Consider the following 16,368-nt stretch of genomic DNA (forward strand, 5'->3'; position numbering starts at 1 on the left):
TATAATCCAGAGAATATTCAGACAGGTAGTACATGTGAATTTTTCTTAGCTTTTACATGTTCCAGACCAATGGTACATACAGAAATTTTTTGCTTTGTAGATAATTGTAGGTGAGTGAGTCAGTATAGCAGACAGAACCGACATCTCTTATAGGCAATGAACATCAGGCTGTGTGTGTGTGTGTGTGTGTGTGTGTGTGTGTGTGTGTGTGTGTGTGTGTGTGTTACTTTAGAAATTCTCATCAATGGCCTGATGTATATTGACCCGTGACGTCAGAGGTCAGGTAGGTAGGCAGGTGTGTTAGTCCACAACGATGTCCACGACGCCATTGTCAGTGCGTCCCGCCAGCTGGCCCAGGGCGTCCCTTTGGGCATCGCGAGAGTCGCTACACTCGCCAGAGGCCGAGTAGTGCCAACTCCATCCTCCCTGCACACACAAACATGTACACACTTAAAACATCTAAAGTACTTAAAATATCTCCTAAAATACCTAAAACATCTCTTAAAGCTTCCAAAACATCTAAAGCACCTAAAACATCGAAAGTACCTACAACATCTCCCATAGTACTGCAAACACTGGAGAGACGGTACCTCAGTCGGTAGAGAGGTGGCCTGCAGTCCTACCAGACCAAGGTTCAAATCCCCGCTGGGGCAGGGAACAGTTTAAGGATTTGAATTTAGGAAATGCAGACTTTGCTTATCTACCAGTAGACCCGGCGACATGTCGTAAAAGTACCCGACTAATACCAGTACACCAGTCCTGTATGAGACAGCCCTAGCATGTATTCAATACGGACGGTGGGTGTTAGCGCCGAAGTAGTGACATGTAGAAGTGTATGATATGTAGGAGGAGTACTTGGCCTTGGGAGCAGGCTGTGAAGCCTTTGCCCAGAGTCAGACCAAAAAAAAAAAAAAAAAAAAAAAAGCGCACTACACATCTAGCTATTTCACCCATCTGTCATATTGACGGCCATTGTATTACCAACTACAACCACAAAATTGTTATTGACCACACACAGTATTCATGATTTTCACTGCAACCATGACTTTGAAATTTGAACACCTTCTGTTATTCGCAGGTATACTTAATGCTAAATGTTACTCCTAGATTGAAAAAAGGTTGTTTCAAAAAGCGCTAGGTACTTGAATTAGTGGTATTACTAATCCCAAAATTCATTCATTACCATTTACTCTCGTCACAGTTACTGTATTGTCTATTACCTCCAAAGATAATACAATAGCTTTGACAAAAGGATTTTGTCTAAAGGTGATAAATACATTTAGCACAATAACATATTTAGCATTTTTTAATACAGTTAACGAGTTTCTTTAATTTAGGAAATAGCCTACTTTTCGAACTGGAGGGCTTAGGTAAAGTCTTCATCACTTTGTGCATTACAAGAGATTTCCCTTAAGTTAAATAAAATAGTCTGGATACTGCAAGAAGAAGAGGAGGAGAAGAAGGAGAAGAGGAAGAAGAAGAAGACGAGGAGGAGGAGGAGGAGGAGGAGGAAGAGAGGGGGAAAAAGAAGATGACAAGGAGGAATAGGAACAGGAACAGGAAGAAGAGGAGGAAAAAACTAAGACATACATCACCAAACCAAAGGGAATTACAAGGAGGACAGTGCTAGAAAAAAGCCTGGTACTGACACTGTAATAATGGGTGTATGTGTACTGAACAAAGCCTGGTACTGACACTGTAGCCGTGGGTGTAGGTGTATGAACAAAGCCTGGTACTAACACTGTATCCATGAGTGTAGGTGTACTGAACAAAGCCTGGTACTCACACTGTAGCCGTGGGTGTAGCCGTACTCGTACAGGTCTCGCAGCGAGGTACCTGCGGCACACACAGACGCGTACTCTCCGATCACAATAGGTTTGTCAAGGCCGTAGTCGGAGGCGCTGACCTGCGGGATCAGGTCAGCTTAGGTTAGGGGTCATGTCTGGTGACCTTAGCAAGCAACCAACACCTCGACCTTAGTGACTTATATACTACAGGAACACATTCTCTTTTGTGCTTGTTATGTTTTCAATGTGGACAGTTTGGATTTCTTATGTATCATAAAAAAGAATATCAAAATGTTATATGCTGATATAAACTGGCAGGGAAATGATGATGGAAAGCCTCCTCACTCATCAAGAACACAACTCCTGGCAATGGAGGAGGGGAAACTATGGTTATGACAGAGTGGTGCACAGCAATCATGAGTGACACTAGATAGATATCTATTCGCCACTCTCTCTCTCTCTCTCCTCTGACTGTGTGCGTGCGTGCGTGCGTGCGTGCGTGCGTGCGTGTGTGTGTGTGTGTGTGTGTGTGTGTGTGTGTGTGTAAACTTGGAAGTCATCCTCTTGGTGGTCCCAGCTTGGTGACTGGGTGAGTCAGTTGGTGTAACCCAAGCAAAGGAGGGTGCAGCCAGCCGCCGCTTGTCAACTCACGGTGAAGGAAGCGTCGGGGCTCCAGGAGCCGCCCCAGTCGTAGGTGTGCATCTGGTAGAAGTCGAGATGAGCGTTGCTCCCTCCCGCGGCCTGGTTGAGGCAGGCGTCAGTGTAGTGGTTGTGGGAGTTGGAGAAGGCGTCGTTCTGGGCAAACTGACCTGATCCATACAAACACAAACCATTACCATAAATAACCAAGAGTTGGATACATGGTCTTCCCATCACTTTAACATCATCCATTACTATAATTAAATGCCTGATTAATGGTTATTTCAAGACACCAGCAGCAATCAGTACTGTTATCAAGTGCTGCATACATGGTCATTTCACCAGCGGAACACCGACAATTCGTAATAATCAACAGGATTATTCTACCACATCCAACGTCAGTCATTTATATAAAGGCTCAGGTGCTGGATACGCAGTCGTCCCATAAAGTTTGTGGCTAAAGGATGGTGTACCAGCCATATTGATATATACAGTTCTTCTTGTGATAACTGCTGCAGCCCACTAGCAGTGGGGGCCGGCCCACTAATGCATTAGATTCTGAGTCACTCGTTGTAGCAAGGAGAGGACTGGGCTAGACTGGAGCCTGCAGGACGGCTCCAACCATTATTCCTGTGTCTAACTGGATGCTAGGTGATGTTTACCAGACATAAGAAGAATTTTCACAAGGAGTGAAGTTGGAAAATTTTATATATACCTTAAGACTCTTTATGAATACGAAGTCAGATTTATAAAATAACCTCTCTAGGTTCATGTTAGGTTCTTACTCTTCCATTTTAGGCCAAGAACCCTGAAGGGTTGGGCAAAAAAATTGCTTGGCTGTTTTACTTAGTAGTGTACATTATTCCAAAAATATAATGTGTCACTATTCCCAACTGTTGTAGCCGGGAAATACTACTCGGCGGTTACGATGTTACTTAAGGTTAAAAGTACAGACTGTGTTGGTGTGACTGACCCCAGGAGCCGATGGTGATGAGAGCCTCTGAGTCGATGGCACGTACCGCCTGGTTCTGCCGCCCGATGAACCTCAGGAATCTGCCACAGAAACTCGCCGTAGTCAATGATTAGATTGACACTGATGATGTTTGTGGCTACCAATACGAGATGAAATGATCTAACCACTTATTTGTTCAGTTATTGCAAATATTTCGTGGTTTCTGATTTGGTATAAGTATGCCAGTTGGCCACATTAATTTATACGACAAACTCGAGCCATTGGGTAAAATTTTAATCTCGGAAAACAATTAGGAACCAAGCATTCTTCGCACCCAAACACGCTACTGACTATAATAAGGCAGAGTTTCATCATCATTGCATCCCGTGACGAGTTCCTAAAGTCCTTGAATGGTTCAGTGAATACGATCACATATATATTTCTTCTAACCAAGGGTAACCTGATCACTGTGAACACTCGTAAACAGCCCTTGTAATCCGGAAAGTTGATGAACTGGAGTCTATCACTGACTGATGGCGAAGTGAGCTTAATGTTAGCAGTCACAAGTTGATGGGTTTATGATTTCTTCTTCTGGATATCAATATATCTATCTATTCCTCTGTTCATCTGTTTATCCATCTGCCAACCTGCCTACCGATACAGTGTGTGTATATGTGTGTTTGCCTACAAGTAATATTTCCAACATATATCACTGCATTCCTGTCACTGTCGTACTATAATAATTGCTGGAGTGTTTGCCACTACAGCAGTCCCAGTCAGAGCAATAACAAAAAGTTCTTGTTCACGGCAACTCTTGTGTGATGGTGGGTCTGATCTCATAACGTCCTCATAGGTATTTACAAGAAACTCCCAATTCCCTGACCCTAGTGACGTGGCCTGACCAAAGTAACCTGACCTGACTCCAGTGATGTGACCTGACCCCCATAATGTGATCTGACCCCAGTGATGTGACCTGACCCCTTTAATGTGAGCCGATACTGACCTCTCCATGGGGACCGAGAGACCAGTCCAGCCAGCGCCGGACTGACCGATGATGCTGGTGTCATAGCAGTAGTCACTGTTGCTCTCCACCTGCAGGAGGTTATCAAGGTTATAGCCAGTCCAGTCATAAAGGGCATAACCAGTCACATGGAACACTTACTACGGTATTCTTTAACAGTAAACAAATATGGAATTACTTATTACTTAGCGTTAAAAGTACGAACTACCGTTGTTCTCGCCATGTGGGAGGTATCTGTGACTGTAACGCATCTTCCTCAATAATTTATTTTGCAAATGACTCCTTTTTAGTCTTCTGTGTGCTATTATGGCAAATCAGGTCTGTATTAGATATACATATTTAACATAAAAGTGAATATTTAGATGTAACATGTATTGAAATTCACTAAGAACTCGGTGTTACTAAGTATATGACCCATAGATATACCCCACGTGACGTCACCTGGATGCTGGCTCACTTACCAGGACTGATCCCTCAGGCTCGTTCACCGCCTCAAAAGCTCCAAAGGCCGGGTGTCCCTTAATGGTGTTTATCAGGCTCTGAGGAAACACAGAGACATGTAAAAAAAGCAGAAACAAAAAACAATTATACTTTGCCAATAATCACAGTAGAAATGTTTATATATTGGTTGTAACAATACTACCAATAAAAGAGATCTACGAATGCACACACAAACATACACACTGGAACAAAAATCTTCTCTTTTTAATGATCACTGGTCCTCATTGTGAAGAGAGGGGAAGGGAAACTTTCTATTAGCGATGGACAATATGACACTGGAGTAGTTGGCATGTATACGTTCTTCCAGTGAATAACTGAGTGATCCACAACACTTCCATGATGGCACATTTGATGGTGTTGCTGGAAAGTGACAGAGTGACTTATATTTAAATGAAGTGTTCTCTGTTTATATTTAAGCGAAGTGTTGTCTCTATATTGAAGTTAAGTGCTGTCTGTCTATATTTAAGTGTTGTCTACTAAAGAGAGTACTCACGTTAAGGCAGTTGTTGATGTAGGAGTCCAGTTTGGAGTCGTCGTAAATCAAGTCGATTGCCGGCTGGTTGGTGAGGTAGGCCCCGTTCCACATGGTCAGAGTCACCAGGACGTCGTTGGCTTGTGCAGTGTCCAGGAGTTGCTTGACGTCGTTCTCAAACTGACCTGAGTTGTCACAGGAGGTCACGTAGCCGTCACCGTCGAACACCGGCGTGCTGTAGCCCTCCACGTGCACCCATATACCTGACGTGTACATAACATGCTGTAGTCCTGCACGTGCACCCACACACCTCACGTGCACATAATATGCTGTAGACCTACGCATGCACCCACGCACCTGACGCGGACACAGACTTCTAACAAACTCATGAACCCAAGTCCACACACCTGACGCGGACACAGACTTCTAACAAACTCATGAACCCAAGTCCACACACCTGAAGTAAGCAGTAAGTAGCTATTTGAAGATATGGCAATCTGATTAGAGAAGAAAGAAGAGTAATTAAAATAAGGAAAAGGAGATAGACAACCACATTAGTGACATTAGCGAGGACGGATCGAGCAGTGGATAAAGATCAATATATACTGTATATAGTAGAGGCAGACGAAAAACAAACCTTTCCGTACTATACAACCATATTTCACATATACAGCATGCGCGTCACTTCTCTGACTCGTTGTATCAAAGAGTGTCATTCTTTGCCAGAGAAATATATCAAGCCTCTCTCAGCTTAGGACCATAATGAACAAAGGAAAGCGAGAAACAGAAGAGGTGATAGGCGAACATACTTCCCCGCATCCACACACGAAGGAGATTAGTAAATTAGGAAGTTTTATAAAGAAGACCCGATGGACATTGGGTGATATTAAAAAGGCTATTGAGTAACCCACAAATGGATTTAACCAAATGGATTGGCATAATGATATTTTAGTCACGGAAGAGAAGGCTCATGGATTTAAAAAAAAAAAAAAAAAAAAGGATAAAGGAAGATCGAGCAAAAGAAATGATAAAAAATATGATTGATGGAGAGAACGCACTGACAAAACAAGTTGGGAGACAGATTGGGAAAGGAAAATATAATTCATCAGAAGAGGAATCACAGACAGAGGAGGAGAGTGAAAAGGCGAGAAAAAAGATGATTAGTGGAAAGAAAACACAAAAACAGTAGATAAGGAAGACACGTGGACAGAAGGGGAATTGAAGAAGGCCAGGCAAGCGACAAAGAAGAAGACTAGACAGACGCCTATGTAAACAAGGGAAAGTAAGACTCACGGATGGAGTTTCCGCCCGAGCTGGCAATTTCAGAGACCCATGAGTCCAGTGTACCGTCGTAGCCGCCGTTGCCGAAGTCGTAGCCATAGTTGTTCCAGGCGATGTTGCAGCCGTTCAGGAACACCTTCTCGCCCTTGTACGTCAGGTCCGTCCCTGACACCTTGAATAATAATAATAATAATAATAATGATAATAATAATAATAATAATAATGATAATAATAGTAATAATAATTATAATAACAGTGGCGCACAGGCTAGAACTTCCTCTCAGCCATGGATGTCGGTGAAGGATGAGCACAAAATATTGCTCAAAACTGCACTAGCTCCATGACTACTTCTTTACACCCGGAGACGTATGACGAATCTCTTCATGCTTTTCTAAAATCATGCAAATTTTTCAAGTGTAATTTTGTTTTTAAGGCAACAACGCATTACGACAAAACAAAAATCAGAAAGCTATGTAAATGAACATAAAATCTGTGCCTATCAAGATATGTGGATTCTAATAGCATAACATGTATTAGATTTGGAATAAAGTAATGCATATAGTTTGCTTCTAGGTCAATCAAAGCACCTTTTAGAGGCAAGGGGCTTTGACTAACTAGTTTTTCATGTATACTGCCCACGATATCAAATTAAGTGCAGCTCTCAGGTAGAAGGTTCGCCCCTGGGATGAATAAAACTGTCTTGTGATATCCAGAGAAAATAAGTATAGATAAAGAAAATGTTCTAGTGCTAAAGGAGCTAAATGTGTATACTGCTGACCGAGAGCCTGGCAGCAAAGGTGGTCCCAAGCAGTGCCAAGAAAGTAAGAGAAGATGAAACCCTCATGACTGCTGCTTCTGGCGTTGGTGAAAGTACTGCAGCTACTGTCTTCTTAAACTGCTGGAGCTTCCTTTATGCTCGTACCATCTATACCAGTGCCTTATATATGTGCCTCAGTATACATGGCAAACACAGCACTATCTGATTACGGCACGGAGATAAAAGCAGAAAAGGAGGGAGGAGGGGGAGAGCGATGGGAATTTCACTGGCTATGACGTCTTTTACACGTGCAAGATGTTGATTTGATGACGGTGCTAAGGCGTGATCAGGGCGTGCATGGTTCGTGGTTACTTACGATGATATTTGTAAAGCTTCTACTGTGTCATGTGCTGTGTGTTGTGGTCTTCCTGATGATGCTGTGATTGTTGCTGATGTTTTTGTTGTGGTGGTGGTGATGGTGGTGGTGGTATTCTGGTTGTTTTATCCTTGTTCTTGTTGTCTTACTGCTGTTGTTGTTGCTGCTGTTAATGTTGTTGTGGTGGTGGTGGTGATATGGTTAGCTTTGTCTTTGTTCTTGTTTTTCTTTTTATTGTTGTTGTTTTACTCCTCTTCCAGTTTAGTGAAATCTTTGAGTGTGTGTGTGTGTGTGTGTGTGTGTGTGTGTGTGTGTGTGTGTGTGTGTTTCCTCATTCCATATAATTTTATTTAGATTGGAAGACTTCCTCGCAGAGAACATAGTAAAGTTTATTATCGAACACACTTCGTCGAAAAATATATCTAAAGTGAACCAGATCGTCTGTCGTAGCAAGAATAATATAAGTGAAAAATAATTCTGTCAGTGGCGTTAGGTACATTACAGTAATAATAATAATAATAATAATAATAATAATAATAATGATAATAATAATAATATAAAATAATAATAATAAGTGCTCAGAGAGAGCATACCCCCGCCAATGCCATTGCCATTACAAAGGATCCGGATCCGGATCCGTGTAGGTATTGTGTTGAGTACATAGGATCCAGATCCACTCCCAAATTTAACCAATTGTTCCTTGACCCATGGCTCACTCCTTCACAAAATTTTATTGACATTCTTGATAACTTTTGGGGAAACTGTGCGGGATACATAGGATCCAGATCCTGATCCGGATCCGTCCCCAAACTTGATCTATTCTTTCTTGATCCATGGCCCACCCTTCCACAAAAATTCATTGAAATTCATTGAGAACTTTTGCACTCAGAGAGCTCATACCTACCCATCCATCCACAATATTTCAGTGATATTCATTGAGAACTTTTGGAGATATTGCTTGGGCAAGGAAACAGACAAACGTACTTTAGATAAATAACTTCCTCCAACTTCTTTGGCGGAGGTATTAATAGTAGTAGTAGTAGTAGTAATAGAAGTAGTAGTAGTAATAATAATAATAATAATAATAATAATAATAATTAGAACCGTATCTTTTATTATTGTTATAAAGGCTCCAAAGTGTTTGCGTACGTCAACCTTGGCCACCTAACGGCGGCTCTCCAAGCTGTTCGATCTCTGGCAGCATTCCTCTTCCGTCCCTTATCCCTGAGGTCACAGTCTATGACCTCGTCCTAGGACTTTTTTGGTCTGCGTCTCGCAGCTCCTCTCCCGACGTTCACACCTCTCACCTTCTGCATCCATTTCTCATCCTCCATCCCCTCACCATGCTCAGACCATATCAGTCTACCCCCCGTCGTCACAGCAATACATTCAAGTTCCATCCTTTCTCTCAGCTCTTCATTTGCAATCCTAGCACCCTCTCAGGCCTTGCATTCTAGGACGCACTACACATCCATCTAATCATTGTTATTTCTATACGTTTCAGTTTACAAATATCCTCTTGCTTCTCTGTCCACCTCTCACAACCATACAGCATTGCACTCCTAACACATGCCGCATACAGAGATCCCTTAGCATGGAAGGAGAGCGCTCTCAATGTTAGGAGAGGCAGCAGCTCCCTGAACTTCCTCCAACCACTCGTTGCCCTAGAAACAGCACATAACCTGTAAACCAAACAATAAGACTCCTCCACACACTCAAGAGACTCCCCAGCAAAGTTAATCCTTTCACGCCTGACAATCTACCTTACATGCTCCCTCTGGCATGCTGAGGTGCAATTACGGAATGAGTCGCTGAGGAAGAGGTGTTTCGAAGCCCATGCCATCTTGAATTCAGCTCTTAATCGTTTACCTGCTCGTCACTCCATTGTTTTACTGACTATCCTTGTCTGTAACTGCTGGGTCATTTTTTTTTTTTTTTCAAATGGCATATATCACGCAGGTAAAGGTAAATATATCCTTATGGTTTTTATAAGAATATAAATGTATAATAAATAAGTATGATATATTGCAGAAAAAAATCATAAATTCTAGAGTTAATGTAAACGTTTCATTTTATAGAGATCGATGCTTCTTAACCTTTTCGGAAATAAGCAGACCTATGACGTCACAACGCTTGATTTTACAGGTAACATATCCAGGTGAACACAGGTGAAAACAGACTAATTTATCGGTAATATAACTTGCCTTCCTGAAACTTACTTTAATATCATGACAGCCAGAAAAAGAAAATACAATAATTACCGGATACTACTACATAATTTCCTGATTGGTTATTTCTGTACGTTCAGATTACTTTGAAAATATGTATAGATAGTTTTGGTTGGGTTATGCTTCCAGTTTACATATGTATACCCCACACACACACACACACACACACACCACACACACACACACACACACACACACACACACACACACACACACACACACACACACACACACACACAACACCACAACCACCGTGTTCAGACATAGCCCAATGGTTTCCTTAGGACTTACCTTGACATAGGGGTCGTGGCTGCCTTGGAAGCACTGATAACTATTGCTGCTTCATCCACAGTTATATATACTAAAAACAGAGGCACACATCCAAGAAGTGGTAAAGTCGCCAGTGTGTGTGTGTGTGTGTGTGTGTGTGTGTGTGTGTGTGTGTATTTTCAAAGGTCAATAAGGTAGACATCATTGATATGGGTTCAGAAACTAAGGAGAGAAGGTTCTGTCATCTCAACCTCCTTCTCCTCAGTAAAACCTAATTTGACTCTCAGTACACCGTGGCATCTCGGATCCTCGGCGCAGTCACTGATGGTGTGCAAAGACATGTTGGGACAGTCGCTACAGATCCTTGCCGATCCTCTCGATTTGGGGCGACTCAGGTTTAAAGAACCACTGATATAGATAGACAGATAGATTTATAGATTGCAAGGTATCATTATATGCATTATATAAAGTTAAGAATACCGAATAATCTACATATCACTCAATCCTTATTGCTATAATAGGAACAACACAGACTCTGGATTAGGCTGCTTACCTGAGACTTTTAAGATGAAGGTGGCATTGTGAGAGCACGACGAAGAACACCTGTAAGATGTATGGATTTTTTAAATTTAATTAGGCACTCCATCTTTTCATCTTCAGTTTAAAAAAAAAAAAAAAGCCTCAATCGCCCTTTGAATGTTAACTCTAATTGGCCACATCGCGACTTAATGACCTCGTTCCGTTTGGTTATGTGGTTATCATGCAACGTGGTTAATGTTTCCCTGGTCTACAGAGAGAGAGAGAGAGAGAGAGAGAGAGAGAGAGAGAGAGAGAGAGAGCAATGGGGAGAGGTGCTTGTCATTCAGTGTGGAGTCACGTAAAGGTAGCGCCAGCACTTATTACCTAACTGGATATCGAGACAACAGAAACGAAATGTGTGTGTGTGTGTGTGTGTGTGTGTGTGTGTGTGTGTGTGTGTTTTAACTTTCACCCCTGAGAACTTCACACACAGTCTCAGGTGGGCCAGATCTGATACAGCCAAACGCAATGAGTAATAACAAAACAAACCAGGTATTCAAGGTCGCCATTAACCTTGCACTTCACCAACCCCTCAACATGCATCAGCCACTCCTGTCGGTCTTCTCTTTATCTCTCATGACAAACTGTAATGCACAATTGTACTAAAATTGTACTAAACATCATTGTACTAAATATAATTGTACTTAAACATAATTATACTCTATGTTAAATGTTTATGCAAAAGAGAAATGGCCAAATTCCCCCCAGACACGAAACTCCCGCCAAGAAAAACAGCAGAATAAAATTTAGGTTTCATGATCATTTCAGTCCGAGATGCCTAGCCCTGTATTCCCTAGCACCTTTTCTTTAGCGATTTATTTTTGGATATGCTTGGTTATTTATTTATTTATTTTTTTGCGTTATTTTTGCAGAGTGTGGCGATATAAGAGGGATTATTTGTTAACAGAATACAACATTAAGGTGTAACAAGCAAAATAAATCGCTCAGGAAAAGGTATTAGGGACGTAAGGTAAGGTGGAAGATACTGTACCCAAGATGAATACTTTCTAGACATAAAAGACTGGAAGACGAGATTGCCTGTGCACTAGAGAGTTTAACACACACACACACACACACACACACACACACACACACACACACACACACACACACACACACACACACACACACACACACACACACACACACACACACACACACACACACACACACACACACACACACACACACACACACACAGATGCAACGCCACTGCAAAGAGAAGGGAACGTCAGACAGGGAAAGTGAAGTGATTTGAGAAGATGAAGGACATTCCCACCTCCTTAAGAAAGAGTGGAGACCCGACCCTTACCCCCAAGACACACGCAATTAAGAACTGTATGTTATAGTGAACAAATAAGACCCTTGTACACACTCAGCAACTATGAGAAAAAAAAAAAAAAGGAAAAAGAATTGAAAAGAAACACAGAGTCGACCTAGCTCACCAAAATGTCGCTGTCTTTAATCATATTTTGAATACTTGATCCTGACTTCTTCCGAAATCAAGAGGACACTTGTCAGAACTCTAAAATATCATAGCACACTACATAATAGCTAGTAAAGACACCTCTACATGTCACCACTTCGGCCCTAAAACCCACCGTCCATATTAAATACATGCTAGGGTTGTCTCATACACGACTGATGTATTGGTATTAGCGGGGATATTTTTACGACATGTCGGCGGGTCATCAGGAAAGATCAGGAAAGTCTGCTTTTATGAAATTCAAATCCTTAAACTGTTCCCCGCCCCAGCCGGGATTCGATCCTGGGTCCAATAGAACTGCAGGCCGCCTCTCTACCGATTCAGCCACCGCCTCCCCCAATGTTTGCAGTACTATGGGAGGTGTTTTAGGTACTTTAGATGTTTTGGAAACTTTAAGAGATGTTTTAGGTATTTTAGGAGATATTTCAGGTACTTCAGGTGTTTTAGATACTTTAGGAGATGTTTTGGGTACTTTAAATGTTTTCGATACTTTAGGAGATGTTTTGGGTACTTTAAATGTTTTCGATACTTTAGGAGATGTTTTGGGTACTTTAAATGTTTTCGATACTTCAGGAGATGTTTTGGGTACTTTAAATGTTTTCGATACTTTAGGAGATGTTTTGGGTACTTTAGGAGATGTGTAGATACCTTAGGAGATGTTTTGAGTCCTTGAGGAGATACTTCCGTACTTTAAGAGATGTTTTGAATCCTTCGGGAGATGTTTTAGGTACTTTAGATGTTTGGAGAACTTCAGGAGATGTCTGGGGTAATTTAGGAGTTCTTTTAGGTACTTTAGGAGATGCTTTTGGTATAGGAGATGTTTTAGGTGCTTTAGGAGATGTTTTAGGTGTTTTAGGTGAGATTTTGGGTACTTTTTGTGTTCTGAGTACTTTAGGAGATGTCTTGCGTACTTTAGGAGACTTTTGAGTCGTTTAGGAGATGTTTGGGGTACTTTAGGAGATGTATTAGGTACTTTTGGTGATGTTTTAGGAACTTCAGATGTTTTAGATACTTTAGGAGATGTTTGGGGTACTTTAGATGTTTTGGGTACTTTAGGAGATATTTTGAGTCCTTTGGGAGACTTTTTAGGCACTTTATGGGATGTCTTGGGTACTTTATATGTTTGGGGTACTTTAGGAGATGTTTTTGGTAATTTAGAAGAATTTTAGGTATAGAAGGACATGAGGATTAAGGCGAGATACTTAAAGAATATTAAATACTTCCTTTTTGGGGGGGTTAGGAAGGATTATATTTGTTAAGGTGTACGGGCGCTTCGGTACCATCCCTACATACTCTTGTTTGGATGTAGGAAATGGTATACAGCGAGACGGAATAAGTATGCCTTCGTGACAGTAGTATAAGTACACAAAAATAGATTAACAATTACTTAATATTGCATTTGCCAAAGATCCTAATGTTTCTTTTTCTACTGCATTTCAGAAGTGAGTTTTCCCGTATGTATGGAAAGCTGTACCGTACATTTATATACAGACTAACGGGATTCTCTCTCTCTCTCTCTCTCTTGGCTGGATCATCTCTAGGAGCGCCCTGGCCACTCACACCGTAAGGAAGTTCAACAACAGGATGCTGCACTCAAGCGCGGCTCAGTACGATGCCACACGTCAGCTCCCTTGGCATTTTCACACATGAGATGCATCACTTCAGCCAAGGCCCATGTAGTTCCGTATTTATCTGGCACTTTTATACTGTTACTTTACCTGTCCAAGTCCCTGTCTGCAGAATGAGAGCGGAAGGAAATGCTAGAACTTGTGTCATCATCCTGCTGTTGGTTACTATACTCTTTTTTACTTAAACTTGGCCTAAAATTACCATCTCTCCATCTTGAATCCTGACCTGTAAGAAAAAACTGACATCAGATTATGATGGCAGTCACAAAGAAATGACAGGGAAATTATGTAGAGCGGTATCATTGTCTCTTTCAACAACTGAGCTACGAAATTCTAGGCCAAGTTTAGAGCAGAAAAGACATAGTGAAATCATGACTAAAACTGCCCCGTGTACACCTTTCCTCATGTGACAGCAACCATGGACGCTGCTGTTGATGGAAAAACTGAGTGGCATGCAAAATGAAAAAGACTGAGAATTCCTGGTTTAGAGAATTTCAGCCTGAGAAGTACGTGACTGTTTGTGTCTCATTTCCTTGTAAAAATGATAATGGTACGGCAATTACTGGCGGGAGTTTCTATCACAATGAGGAAATAAGTGAGAAAGCAACAGTCCCACATGCACAACAATGATGCACAGAAATCACAGTAAAAATAATGATTCACGTGCATCCGTAGTGTCAACCCCAACCCACGTCACCCGGCCGCCTTCCCACCCTGATGACTTGGCTCCCACGACCCACGCATCCATCGCCTGACCAAAACGAACCCAAACAAAACAATTTCCATGCGACGATGAAGGAACCCAACGCTGGAAGTCTGCAGAAAAGCTGTTCTTCCTGGATAAAATTGGACAAAGAGAGCCACATTCAAGATACCCTCACTTCGACATGTCAGGGTACATTGCGTTAAAACCCTGGAAGTCATAGGTTGTTTTTTTTTTCCCCCTTAATGGTGATCATAAATTCCTTGTGTGTGTGTGTGTGTGTGTGTGTGTGTGTGTGTGTGTGTGTGATGCTGAGGTCTCCCGAGTACAAACTTATTTCAAAACGTTATATGGGTATCATTTCATTGTCATGCAAATACGTGTATATATCAACAACTTTTTTTCGTTATTTGCCATCAGCCACAATTCCTGCACTGAATAAAGAGTCTCTGTTTCTTCCTACTTACGGAAAAACAGATGGAAATTCATGCAGCATCGAGACAGGCAAGGAAGATAAGGATCATTAATTGAAAAAAAATAATAATAATAAATTGGATATAGATGCCAGAAGAATTAAGATGAATGTAGAATGACACAATTTAATACTATCAACATATAATTAAATAGATGAACTTGAAGGACCAGATTCCATTATGAGTTGGCTGGTTGCTTCCGTTCATGTCTTTATAATCTTTTCAAGGAAAAGAGTTTATAGAGGCGATGATGATCTTGATACTAAATGGAATACTGAGCTACACGATCTGAAGATGATTGGATGGTGGTAATAGTTGCAGTAATAGTAATAATAATAATAATAATAATAATAATAATAATAATAATAATAATAGTAGTAGTAGTAGTAGTAGTAGTAGTAATAATAATAATAATAATAATAATGATAATTATAATAATAATAATAATAATAATAATAATAATAATAATAAGAATAGTAGTAGTAGTAGTAGTAGTAGTAATAATAATAATAATAATAATAAGAAGAATAGTAGTAGTAGTAGTAGTAGTAATAATAATAATAATAATAATAATAATAATAATAATAATAAAGTAATGATAATCGGTTTATTGATGATTTCCTGTATACATTACACAAAGAATTTACAAAACAAGAACATAAATAAAGCAGAATTAGCACTATGCCTCTTTTATTTTAACTTGGCTCAAATTCCTGTCCTTTTGCAGGTTGTTTCATGGTACCTAAGTAGCAGAGAAAGACAATACTGCGGCTTCACATCCTTTCCACAGCACTTATTCGTGACTAGCCTCGTGTTAGTCTATTGTTTCAGCTCAGGATTCGAGGGACTGTGCAGTTTTAGCCAGGTTAGAGTGAACGGGGTATAGAGACGCTTGCATAGTGATATTACAAAAGATTATTATAGGAACCTGTAGCCAGTAATCTGTTTTTTTTTTCTTCCTCTCTTCAACCAATAAAAACAGTCGTAATTAATTACTGAATGACAAAAAATCGCATGACGTGTTGAGGTGATGCTTTGATGTTACATGAGCTTGAAACACACACACACACACACACACACACACACACACACACACACACACACATATACATGCACGCACGCGCACGCGCGCAGGCACGCACACTCACCAAATCACTAGAACTCATAAAAACAGCACAAAAATGAACACGGCTAGACAGTCAGCTGTCTGGTCAT

At 40.9% G+C, this 16,368-nt stretch overlaps 1 protein-coding gene across 1 annotated transcript; it reads right to left on the reverse strand.

Annotated features, from left to right (window-relative positions):
- Positions 1-300: 300 nt before the first annotated feature.
- LOC145401197 (mannan endo-1,4-beta-mannosidase-like) lies at positions 301-7,497 on the reverse strand. Its single transcript, XM_080273501.1, has 9 exons — positions 7,432-7,497; positions 6,666-6,825; positions 5,394-5,635; positions 4,861-4,938; positions 4,382-4,470; positions 3,400-3,479; positions 2,439-2,596; positions 1,787-1,906; positions 301-426 (listed from the first exon to the last, which is right to left on the reverse strand). Exons 1-9 carry the CDS (start codon positions 7,495-7,497, stop codon positions 301-303), a joined length of 1,119 nt encoding a protein of 372 aa, XP_080129627.1.
- Positions 7,498-16,368: the final 8,871 nt, after the last annotated feature.

The sequence above is a fragment of the Coenobita brevimanus genome, chromosome 55, assembly GCF_032717465.1.
Source record: "Coenobita brevimanus isolate Jiangsu-jjx chromosome 55, ASM3271746v2, whole genome shotgun sequence".
Taxonomy (NCBI): Eukaryota; Metazoa; Arthropoda; class Malacostraca; order Decapoda; family Coenobitidae; genus Coenobita; species Coenobita brevimanus.